General features: G+C 36.0%; 1 protein-coding gene across 1 annotated transcript in view; it reads left to right on the forward strand.

Moving 5' to 3' along the window:
- ADAMTS19 (ADAM metallopeptidase with thrombospondin type 1 motif 19) overlaps positions 1-12,619 on the forward strand; it is a 248,895-nt gene that overhangs the window by 107,183 nt on the left and 129,093 nt on the right. The window contains exon 8 of the mRNA XM_047094684.1: positions 12,470-12,575. Within this exon, the coding sequence (XP_046950640.1) occupies positions 12,470-12,575 (106 nt within the window). The remainder of the gene's footprint in view (positions 1-12,469; positions 12,576-12,619) is intronic.

Raw genomic sequence — 12,619 nt, forward strand, 5'->3', positions numbered from 1 at the left:
AACTCACAACCCCAAGATCAAGAGTCACATGCTCTACTGACTGAGCCAGTTGGGCACCCCTGAACTCACTTTCTTTCACTAATTTTCTGAACATTTACTTGAACTACCTTTCACTGTATTTTTCCTGCATCATATTCATATTTCATAAAAAACTTAGCAAACAATTAGACGTGGTATCCATATGCTGTCTAGTCTACAACTTACTTATTTTAGATACCTCCATCACACCTTAGGATCATAAAATAAAGTGAGTGAGTATTCACTGTTTGATTTTCCTTTAGCCACGAATTAAAAACACACACACCCTTTTTTTAACATGTGCATTCCCATCTGTAGTTAATTTTGTTGCAATACACATTACAAGGTCAAAGATGATACTAAATTAGGAAAAGAAAATATTGCATCTATCTTCCTAGAATGTATTAAATCTTTTCCTCACAAATCCCTGCCTCCTTTGATTTGAGGACGATGAGAACTGAAACATGTCAATTGATGTTATTTTTTTCCCCCACTTTAAATGACTTTATTCATTTACCTTGTTTCGGTTTGCTTTCAGCTAATATTCCGTTCTTCCAAATAGTGCCCTTAACCTCCCTTTGATTCTTTCCATAGCTGAGGTGATTGATGGGCTATAGATCAGAAATCACAGTGCCTTCACTTTCCTCTGAGACCTTTGCTCTCAGCGTCTTTGCAGTGAATTCCTTTGTCTACAGGCTGGATTTGGCCTCCAAATGCAGTTGGTGGGTTCAACTCAAGAATGTTGGTTTGGTCAGGGCCCTATAACTCTGATTCAACTCTTTCTACCACACTTTTTTCCTTCCCAGCCTCCCCAGGCCCTACCCTTCCAGCTCTTAGTGCTATTAAGACCCTGCCAGATCTCAGTCATGTCCCCCCCATGGGTCCCCTGAGTTAAACTGCCCACCCCTCTGGCCTTCTTGATAGCAAGAGTCAAAGTAGGCTCAGAAATGACAACACAGCCCTTCTTTCCACCTACTGACCCAGAGTTTTTTTTTTATTAATTCCATGTTTGAGTCATCGTATATTGGTCTGGAGTTTGCCAATTCACTATCCTCCAGAGTTCCAAAGGCTACCTACCTCTAATCCTTATCCTTTCTCCTGTGCCCTCAGAGAGAAGCCTGTAGATAACTAAGACATGACTTGTGTGGAAATACAAAAGAGAAATGCACAATAATACACCTCAAAATGTATTTTCATGGTATTATACAATGTATAGTATACACTGTACTATACAGTTCTACTTGTTGGGAATGAACAAATTGACTTCTCAGTACTTTCCTGCCTTTGTGGTGCTTAACATTCTAAGAGAGAAATGGCCAATATCCATAATGAATAGTTAAATTAATTGGTATATTAAAAGATAAACTGGCATAGAAAAAGGAATCAGTTTAAGTAAGAGATAATCTGGGAGTTCCAGGGTATTTGTAATTTAAATTTGGTGATCAAAATCTGGAGATATCTAGGGAAGGAATGTTTCAGAGTGAAAAGCCAGTGAAGAGGTCTTGAGATGGAAATGACAGGAAAAAGAAAAGGAAAGCAAAAACAAAACAAAAACAAACAAACAAAAAACAAGCCAATGCAGCTGGAGTAGAATGAATAAATGGGATGATACTAGAAAATTCTAGATTTTGTATTTCTTTTGACAGCTTTGGCAAGTTGTAAATTTTATTGGTATGCTTTTTTTATATATTACCTTGATGTCTTTAGGATTGTAGAGACATTTCCTTATTCTTTGTGTATGTTGATAATTTGTACTTGTCTCTCTTTTTATTCTTGGTCGGTTTACTAGGGAATTACCAATTTTGTCAGTTTTCTTTTACATTTGTTTTATAGTTCATTGGTTTTGCTCTTTATTATTTCTTTCCCTTTCTTTTCTTAAACTTTGATGCTCTCTTCTTTTCCCAGCTCCTGGAAGGAATTTTAATCATTGATTTCAGTCTCTTTTGTTTTTTATAATATATGCTGTGAATTTCCCTAAACACTGTCATCTCAGCCCACACATTTTTTATGTGTTCTATTTTTACTGTAGCCATGTTTAATGTATTTTCTAATTTTCATTATAATTGCTTTCACTTGTGGACTGTTTAGAAGAGTATCGTCTTATGTGTAAGCATTTTGTGTAAGCAGTTTGGGTTTTTCTAGTTACCTTTTTAGTTCCTGATTTCTAAATTATTTCCATTTTGGCCAATGAACAAACTTTGGATTATTTCCACTTTTTTTTTTTTTTCACTACTCAGTATGAATATGGCCACAAATGTACCTTGTCCACTTAAAAAGAGAGAATTGGGGCATCTGGGTGACTCAATTGGTTGAGTGTCCTACCTCGACTCAGGTCATGATCTCATGGCTGGTGAGTTCAAGCCCTGCATGGGGCTCTGTGCTGACAGCTCAGAGCCAGGAGTCTGCTCTGGATTATGTGTTTCCCTCTCTCTCTCGGCCTTTCCCCACTTGTACTCTGTCTCTCAAAAATAAGTAAACATTAAAAATTTTTAAAAAAGAGTATGGAAACCAATTTGACAATAAATTTCATATATAAAAAAAATAAATAAATAAATAAATAAATAAATAATAAAAAAAATAAAATAAAATAAAATAAAAATTTTTTTAAAAAGAAAAAGAGAGAATTTTCTTGGGTGCCATGTTCTGTTATGTCAGTTAAGAGAGATTTGCTAATATTTTGTTCAGATCTCTTATGTCTTGAGTAAATTTTTTTATGGTTGTTTTATCAGCTATTAAAAGAGACTTGTTAAGTCTTCCAGTTTAACTGTGGATTTGTCTTTCTCTCTTAATTCTGTTCATTTTTACTATATATACATTTTGAGGCTTAGTTGTTGAGTAAATACAGAAAAGAACTGCGAAGTCCTCTTGTTGCTGTGATCCTTTTATCGTAAAAACAAACAAACAAACAAACAAAAAAAACAATAAAACACCCCTCTTTATCTTTCTAGATGCTTATGGCTTAAATTCAATTTGTCTAATTTTCTATATTTGTAATATTTACATTGTCACTCTTTCTCTATTTTGGTTGATGTTTGCATATTATATTGTTTTCTGTTCTTTTACTTCTAACTTATTTATATTCTTTTTCTTAAGCTGTATCTCTTGTAAGCACAATACACTTAAGGTTTATTTTTTTAATCCAGACTTACAATCTTAGTTTGGATTCAGCCTAGTGTTTTTTTTCATTCATTTATTCCAACTTTATCAAGATAAAATTGACAGGTAAAAGTTGTATATATGTAAACAATGTGATGTTTTAATATACATCAGGCATTATAAAATGATTATCACAATCAACTTAATTCACACATCTCTCACCTTCGAGAACTTAAATATCCATTCAGTTTGGCAGTCACACACAGTTTCCATGGTATAGTCTTTTTTATTTAATGAAAATCATAATTTGAAATGCTTTCTGTTTATTTACTATTTCACTTTATTTCATGTTTCTTTTTTTCTTTGTTTCTTGCCTTTTAAAAATAGGTAAATCTAATATTGTTATGCCATTTTCAATCACTGTAATTGTTAATTATGTATTATTTTACTATTGTTTTGTAATTGCCTTATATATAATGACATGTATCATTTTACTGCTGATTATTGCTAGAACTTTTGAACTCTTGAACTCCGTTTATCTCCCGATGACGTATTGTTGCTTGTACTTTATTTCTCTATATTTTAAATTTTGGAAGACATTAAAATTGATGTTTAAGGTGGAGCACCTGAGTGGCTCAGTCGGTTAAGCATCTGACTTCTGACTCTTGACCCCAGCTGGGTCTTGATCTCAGTGTTTTGCGTTGGAGTCCCCTAGGCATGCTCCCCTCCACACTGGGCATGGAGCCTACTTAAAAAAAATTGATGTTTTGTGTATTTGGTATTAATTTATAGTTACACATACATTTACTCTTTCTGGTGTTCTGTATTTCCTCCTCTTTATTTTCATGTTTTAGTCTGGAATTTTTCCTTCTGTTTGAAGAAATTTAACATTTCTTTACACCAGTATTTTGATGTAAAGTGTCAGGAAGAAGGGCTTTCTTTTTTTATTTACAGAAAGGTACATTTGGGTTGTGGTAGCCCAGTGAGTGTAGATCTCAAGCTTCCCATCTTTGTGTTAAAAACGTCTTTCCTTCATTAACATGTTCTCTCTAGTTTTTATTTAGGTAATGGTCTCCTTCTCACAATGGCTGTTTCTTCACTTGGTTTGTCGTTTTTATTTGTGAGTTTGTCTTCAGTGAAACTGTTTCTTCTGTGGGAATTCTATGCTTGCTGAGATGATCAAGTGTCTTGTCACAGTGATACCTCATTTGTTTTTACTGACAAGGTTTTTTCCAATCCTGTATGATCCCCAAATTGTATGATAGGCTTGTACGTTATATTTATGGCTTCATATTCCTATGGCTTCATAGCCTATGCATGATGGTGGTTTCGGTTCCACTGTGTTAACGGAGCCTTTCCTGGCATACCCAGAACTTTGAGCTATGATTCCTTGTTGCTTTCCTGCATGTGGACTTTTGAGGTTATTTTCAAGCATTAACAGCATTTTCAGGCTTTCTAATTTGTGTATAGATCTCAGTTCCTTGCTCCTTAATGCCTGTCCTTGCAGACATTTTGAAACCGCACCATTCTTTTTTTTAATTTTTTTTTTTTATCTTTGAGAGAGAGAAGAGAGAGAGCGAGCAAGCATGAGCAGGAGAGGGGCAGAGAGAGAAGGGGACACAGGATCCGGAGCAGGCTGTGTGCTGACAGGATTGAGCCCAATGTGGGGCTCAGACTCATGAACTGTGAGATTATGACCTGAGCTGAAGTCAGATGCTCAACCGACTGAGCCACCCAGGTGCCTGGAAGCCGCATCCGTTATTTAATAAGACTTGTATCTTTTCTGATATCCAGATTCTAACAACATTAAATCATGATATTATCCTCTAGATTTGAAAAATTTTTAAGCTTTATTCTTGCACTTGGTAATCTTTTTTCTTCAAACTTAGTGATACATCAAAAACTTTGTTCATTACATTTTATCTGTCACTCTATGTGTTTTTCACAAAAGGACTGTCAGCCTACCATGTTGTGGGAACACATAAACAACATTTTAATGTCTATAAAATAGTCTGCCTTTTCAACCACAGAGATTCACTATAGTTTTTATTAAACTAATATTCTATTTCTTGTTTTTGGAATTCACTTTTTTCTTAGTATTCTTAGGAACTGTACTACGAAGAATGTTATGGATTAATCATTTAAGAGAATCTGGAAGCCTACTTTTTTTTTTTTTTCAACGTTTATTTATTTTTGGGACAGAGAGAGACAGAGCATGAACGGGGGAGGGGCAGAGAGAGAGGGAGACACAGAATCGGAAACAGGCTCCAGGCTCCGAGCCATCAGCCCAGAGCCTGACGCGGGGCTCGAACTCCCAGACCGCGAGATTGTGACCTGGCTGAAGTCGGACGCTTAACCGACTGCGCCACCCAGGCGCCCCTGGAAGCCTACTTTTTAAAATACATTTATAACTATACCCATATTAAACTCATAACTTACATAATTGTACTTTTATATTCCTGAATCATCATCATCTTGGCTTGTAATGGAATAGAGGCGGATAATTATTGAATTAGTAAGGCAAGTTATTGTAGAATATGTTCAAAGTCCAATTTGAACGTAATCATGTAAATGGGCTTCGTATGATGTGGGTACCATCTCATTAAGTCATTCTAAAAAATTTTTTTTTCTAATTCGTGGACAAAATACATTTTGATTCTTCAAAATTACATTTTTATTTAGGACCCCACATTGAGTTAACACTTTATATTGGTCTTTGTTTCCAGGAATTTCATCTATGCAGTTCATTTCATACACCCCCTTCTTGCAGATATGCTAAATACCTATTGAGGCAGAGATGTACTACGTGGCTTGCACATTGAACGAACCTAACTTACCCTTCTGTGAGCAATATCAACTCTCATCACCATTTCCTTTTTCCTGCTCAGTCCTTTGTTCAGGAAATTACCCCCAAGCTTCCCCTGCTTTTCCTTGGCTGACCTCTGGCCACTCAGTGATAACCACCAAGCTGTTTCCTTCTCTAAAAGCCTCTCCTACCTTGATTTTTCCCTATCTGGTGTTTCCTTTTATTCTTCCATAATGTTTTAGATACCTTTAGATTTTAATGATCACATTTTTTTTTTTTAATTTTTTTTTTTCAACGTTTATTTATTTTTGGGACAGAGAGAGACAGAGCATGAATGGGGGAGGGGCAGAGAGAGAGGGAGACACAGAATCTGAAACAGGCTCCAGGCTCCGAGCCATCAGCCCAGAGCCTGACGCGGGGCTCGAACTCACGGACCGCGAGATCGTGACCTGGCTGAAGTCGGACGCTCAACCGACTGCGCCACCCAGGCGCCCCTGATCACATTTTAAAATGAGTATTTATTGGGCGCCTGGGTGGCTCAGTCAGTTAAGCGTCCGACTTCGGCTCAGGTCATGATCTCGCGGTCCGTGAGAATCGGAAGGCTCCAGGCTTTGAGCCATCAGCCCAGAGCCTGACGCGGGGCTTGAACTCATGGACCATGAGATCATGACCTGAGCCGAAGTCGGACGCTTAACTGACTGAGCCACCCAGGCGCCCAATAAATACTCATTTTAAAATGTGATCAGGGGCGCCTGGGTGGCGCAGTCGGTTGAGCGTCCGACTTCAGCCAGGTCACGATCTCGCGGTCCGTGAGTTCGAGCCCCGCGTCAGGCTCTGGGCTGATGGCTCGGAGCCTGGAGCCTGTTTCAGATTCTGTGTCTCCCTCTCTCTCTGACCCTCCCCCATTCATGCTCTGTCTCTCTCTGTCTCAAAAATAAATAAATGTTAAAAAAATTTGTTAAAAAAAAAAATGAGTATTTATTTTGTGGCTCGTGCTCCTGAAGGTATGCTCAGCATGTATTCATTTTTTTTCCTTGTTCTATTAGGCCTCAAATAATAGTAGGACTCCTAGGTGAATAACTTTTCTCATAAGGTACAATCCTAGAACTATCTATCTTTCCTAGAACTGTGAACGATTTTGTGCCAGGAGAGACCAGATTTTGAACTTAGGTAGTCTAGTTGGTGCTTAAAGGCAATACCAGTGGAGAGCTGGAGAACTTACTTTTGTTAGTATACATCCATCTGACATCATAAAAACTGATTTCCTGGGGCACCTGGGTGGCTCCATTGGTTGAGAATCCAACTCTTGGTTTCAGCTCAGGTGATGATCTCAGGGTCTTTGAGTTGGAGCCCAGCATTGGACTCTGCACCGACAGTGCAAAGCCTGCTTGGAATTCTCTCCCCCTCTCTCTGCCCCTCCCCCACTCATGCTCTTTCTCTCTCTCTCTCTCAAAATAAATAAACATTTTTCAAAAACTGATTTCCTGATTAGTCCACTATTGTAACACACTTCCTGTGGAGTTTTAGGGCTCTATGATTATCTTGATGAGGTATCATATTACATTCCAGGATTGTATGTATTGTTTTCAGATGAGAGATTCTGTTCAGTCCTCACACATGACTTGATTCATTTTAAGGTGGGAAATTAGAGAGATTTTTGGTATCCTTTTTGTTTGTACAGACTTTTATATTAAAAGGGTACCTTAAAAAGAGTCTGTATTATATCTATCTTTAAATAACAGCTGTGTTAAATCCTTTCTCCTTCTAAACTCTACCCCTTATTATAATAAGAAACATATGAGTTTTTGAAAGGAACTGAAAAGCATAGGATTTTAGACAGAATATTGCAAGTCATTTAAATTAGTCATGGTTAGAATTATTCTCCATAACTTTCAAGTTAAAGAAAATCTCCTTTGTGGGCCAAATGTAAGACAATGAAATTTAAATTTATCAGAATCTTAGTTGAAGATTCTAACTGTACACATAAGTAAAAAGAGAATAGGAATGCAGGATCATCTTATTTGTTAAATTGCATCATGGTCTATAAGAGATTCTGTTAATTACTCTTTAAATTTCATAGACATGATTATCATATTTATGTCTTTTAATCTTCTCATTGTAAAAGTATTATAAACCCATGATTTGGAAAATTGGACAAGAGGGAGAAAAGTTACTTATTATTTCTCTGTTATATAATACAGTTGCTATTAGCAAGTTAGCATATTGATGTAGTTTTTTGATTTGTTTTGTTTTAAGTAAGCTCTATGCTCAACATGGGGCTTGAACTCATGACTCTGAGATCAAGAGTCACGTGCTCTACTTCTGAGCCAGCCAGGTGCCCCCATATTTGTGTAGTCTTTTTGTTGTCTTGTGAAAATGTGGTGGTCTGCATTTTTTAATACTTAGGTGTAATCATACCTCTATGCCAATATGTACTCATTTTAAAATTCTGTTTTATTGTATGTAAATTCATATTTTATGGTATAAAATATATGTCTTTTATATTATAAATTATATTCTTTTCAATACCATATTTTTTTCATGACTACACAGTAGTCATTGATTTCCCATAACCTGGCGAGGAATCTAGGGCCCCCAGAGACATTCTTCCCCTATCCATAGGTCTGGTGCTAGGAAAATACCAACGTTGTATACCTGTAACATTTCTCTTGCTTCCCGCTGCTGCTTCTAAGGCAAAATCTCTCCTGTCCTCATATAAAAACTCTTCAGTTGTGATGGAAGCTCTTGAGCTTTACCATCTTAACCGTCACTGTCACTGTCACTGTGATGGATTGTTCTCCTTTATTGTCTCCCCCATTTCGTGTGGATGTTGGCCATCTTTCTCTCCGCTTCTTGAGTTCATTCAGGTGCAACTTCACGTTATACCATCAGTCCACCTAACACTACTTAATAATTATTTCCCCTCAATCTGGATTCCAGCTACCTTTCTCTACCCTCGTGCCAGTAGTTAATCATATCATGGAATTTCACCTCTGAAATCTTAAGTCTCTAAATCTCAATCTCTTATCACAATCTCTAGTACTTTTTCAGAGAATATCTGTTCCTTTTCTTCATTGCTGACTCCATTGTCTGGACAACTGTGTTGTTTTCCCAAATTATCTGTTTCCCTTTGACATTACTTCTTCACCTATCCAGTGCTACAAGTTCTGTCCCTTCGTTCCCCATCAATTTTACTGCCAACTGTTACACATTTTCATCCTTCCTTTAAACCTGTTCTGAAAAATCCCAGCCCAAATTTAATCCAAGTAGTACTCTTCTGTGTTTCAACCATTAGGTTGGATATCATTCATTTGGGCATATTAGTGAGAGTCCAGGTTTGTGCTCTCCATCCTGAGCTGAACCATCTGTTTTCTGACCCATGAATTAAGTATTCCCCTAGTACTTAATCAGTTCTCTTTCCTGTTTCTCTCACTATTCCAAGCTTATGTTTCTTTTAAAAAAATGCTATCTAACTCCCATCTACCTTTGACCTGCACCTCACATAACATTGCATCCTTTTTCACTTGACATACAAGAATATCAAAAAATAACTCCTTTAACTTAACGAACTGTATCTATTAAAGTCCTCCTGGGGCACCTGGGTGGCTCAGTCCGTTACTTTGGCTCAGGCCATGATCTCCCGGTTTGTGTGTTCGAGCCCCACATCGGGCTCTGTGCTAACAGCTAGGAGCCCATAGCCTGCTTCACATTCTCTGTCTCCCTCTCCCTCTGTTCCTACCCTGCTCATTCTTTGTCTCTATTTCTGTCAAAAATAAATAAACATCAAAAATAAAAATAAAGTCCTCGAGCAATCATACTCCATTGTGAAACTGTAAACATTCCTATTAATATCATCAGGAAAACAAGGTGTTTGATACCACCCATATTTCAATAGTACATTGGAAATCCTAGCCAATGTAGTAAGATAACAGCAAAATATGGAAAAATGTATCAATCTAGAATAGAAAAAAATAATATGGAAGAGGTAAGAATTGGAAACAAGCAACAGTACTCTTGTTGGCGGGAACACTATATTTCAAGTAGTATAGGAGAAGAGATGTAAAATTTATTAAAGTGACTGAATTTGCTATGTCCTGGTCCATACAGCAAAGAGATATATGAAATTATGACAGCCTATGTTAGCCGACTTTTAATCTATGTATGGTGATGAGCTTATTTTGGTTTGGCAAAATATATGGGCATCCTGAGGGAAATTTGTACCGCACAGTGGTCTTTGACATGCTAATTATAGATGAACTTAATTTAGGATTTTAGTGGGACATTTAGTCTTGAAGTATATATTTATTTAAATTTCTAAATGCTCAAGAGAATTTTAAATATCCTATTAAGAGGAGCTACTTTTCTTTCACACTTCTTCCCTCCTTCACTCCTTACTTCTATCTTTCTTTCCTTCTTCCCTTCAACTATAATGCAAGTTTAGTTACTCTCTTGTGTTTGTTTTCCATATTTTGTTGCATTAATAAGTGCCTGACTTAGCTCTCTTAAAAATCACATTATGTTTCTTCAAGCATTTCTTAAAGTTTTGTATTTGATTTGTTATTTAGTAGAGCTTGATAACAACTATGTTTTTGTCTTCCTTTTTTTCTCCCTTCCCTAACCCCTCTGCGTTTATCCCTACCTTCTTTCCTTCGTACCAGCTCTTGACTGTTTTAATCAGCCAAATGAAGTAGTATGGCTTGTCACTTGTCTATTCATCCCTTCATCCATCTATCCATTCATAAAGAAGTAATTTCGGGGCACCTGGGTGGCTCAGTCAGTTAAGTGTCCAACTTTTGGTTTTCACTGAGGTCATGATTTCGTACCTGGTGAGATTGAGCCCCATGTCAGGCTCTGTGCTGACAGCACGGAGCCTGTTTGGAATTCTCTCCCTGTCTCTCTGCCCCTCTGCTGTGCTTTCTCTTGCAAAATAAATAAATAAACTTTTTTGAAGAAAAGAAGTAATTTCATCTATTTGTACATTTTATATTTTAATAAAATATTTCTAAATATATAGATATTTATGTATTTCTTTCTGTATTTCATCTTTATGTATTTAATCTCTTGGCTATTTCTTCCTGTAGTTATGTTTTAAAAGTAGTATGTTTATACTGCATTTTGCTGAGAGAATGTATCTTCATTTTCTTGATAGGCCAGTGAATACCAGGCCTTGACATTCTCCTCGAAGGTTTGAATGAGTACTTGAGGATTTCAGACATACTTTCATCTAATCTCCATTTTCAGTCCCCGAGCAATGCCTCTGTCAAACCTGTATGTCTCAGCCTTGAACCTCTGTGGGGTTCTACCACATTCATAAAATCCTCCTCTGTTTAATTTGGGCATGGGTCCACTAAATCGGTTCATGTTCTTGTATGAACCTTCTGTTTTTCCAAAGCATGGGCAAGGCGATTTATTCTTTAAGTTAAATGTAATGATTCCATAACACTATTTTTTTATGTTTCTGAAGACAGAAAAAAAGTCTCAAGTAGTTAGCTAACCATCTTCAACTAGGGGCCACTCTGCACTAAATTATAATCAGCGGGAAAAACTAAATGTTAGTTGGCATATGGATTCAAAGTTCATTTCAAATCTTTATTTTATAATATTTAGTACTCATGTGTTCTTTGGCAAATCATTCCACTTGTCCGGGCCTTAATTTCTTCATATAATGAGCTTAGATGTATTTTATACAGATAGGAGGATTCCGGAGCATATAGATAATTCAATAACACTAGATATTATTTTAATAAACTTTGTTATTTAAAAATGCATTAAAACTTACACTTGCAAGGTTATATAGTTCTTTGTGTTCAAGGATATTTCTTCAGAGGTATTTCTTAATTAGTAAAATGGTACATGAATCTTTGATGAAGGAGTATCAATGATTTCACATACTGTGTTACTGCTAATTCAAACCAAAAGATCAACTATCTTGCAGAAATTATTGGCTTAAATAATATTTCATTATCTTATACTCTGCAGTTGGGCCATCTTATAAGGCAAGAAATTTTCAGAGGAAATACTTTTCAGTATTCAATCACAGTTTTTTTGTTGTATTAGTTAAAATTGTATTTTACAAAATAAAATTTTTAAATATGTTAACTCAGAATATAAATGTGAGTTCAAGAATGTCCTATGTGTCATTTATTTTATTTTAGGTTTTTTTTTTGCAACTACATTATTCACAAGAATTGAAAAATACTTAATTTAATCATTGCTTTTTAATTTATATTTTCTAAGTTGTGACCATTCATGACAATGAAAACTGGTATTTCCAAAATATATTCTTATAGTATGCCTTTTTGAGAATTGCACAATTGATGAAATAATTTAATCTGAGATATTAAATTGAGAAGAGTGTTAAGAGTTTATTGAGTGACTAATACATACACAATTTCTCTTACAATTTCATTCATAAGGACTAGATATCACAGCTTAATATAGACATATTTGAATGTAAGAAATTTCATTTTTCAGTTTTTTCTACTGATTCCTAGCATAAAGGTTTACATTTGAATCTGAAATGTGATAATTCATGTTTGTGTCTTCTAGGTATAGCTTATTTGAGTGGAATGTGTAGTGAAAAGAGAAAATGTATTATTGCTGAAGACAATGGCTTGAATCTTGCATTTACAATTGCTCATGAAATGGGTCACAAGTAAGTAAAAATTCTGGCTATGCCACATATTAGCATATAGCTTT

Source organism: Lynx rufus, unplaced genomic scaffold (genome assembly GCF_022079265.1).
Source record: "Lynx rufus isolate CCGP_SWC_20201006 ecotype Redwood Valley unplaced genomic scaffold, mLynRuf1.p SCAF_1, whole genome shotgun sequence".
In the NCBI taxonomy this organism is placed as follows: Eukaryota; Metazoa; Chordata; class Mammalia; order Carnivora; family Felidae; genus Lynx; species Lynx rufus.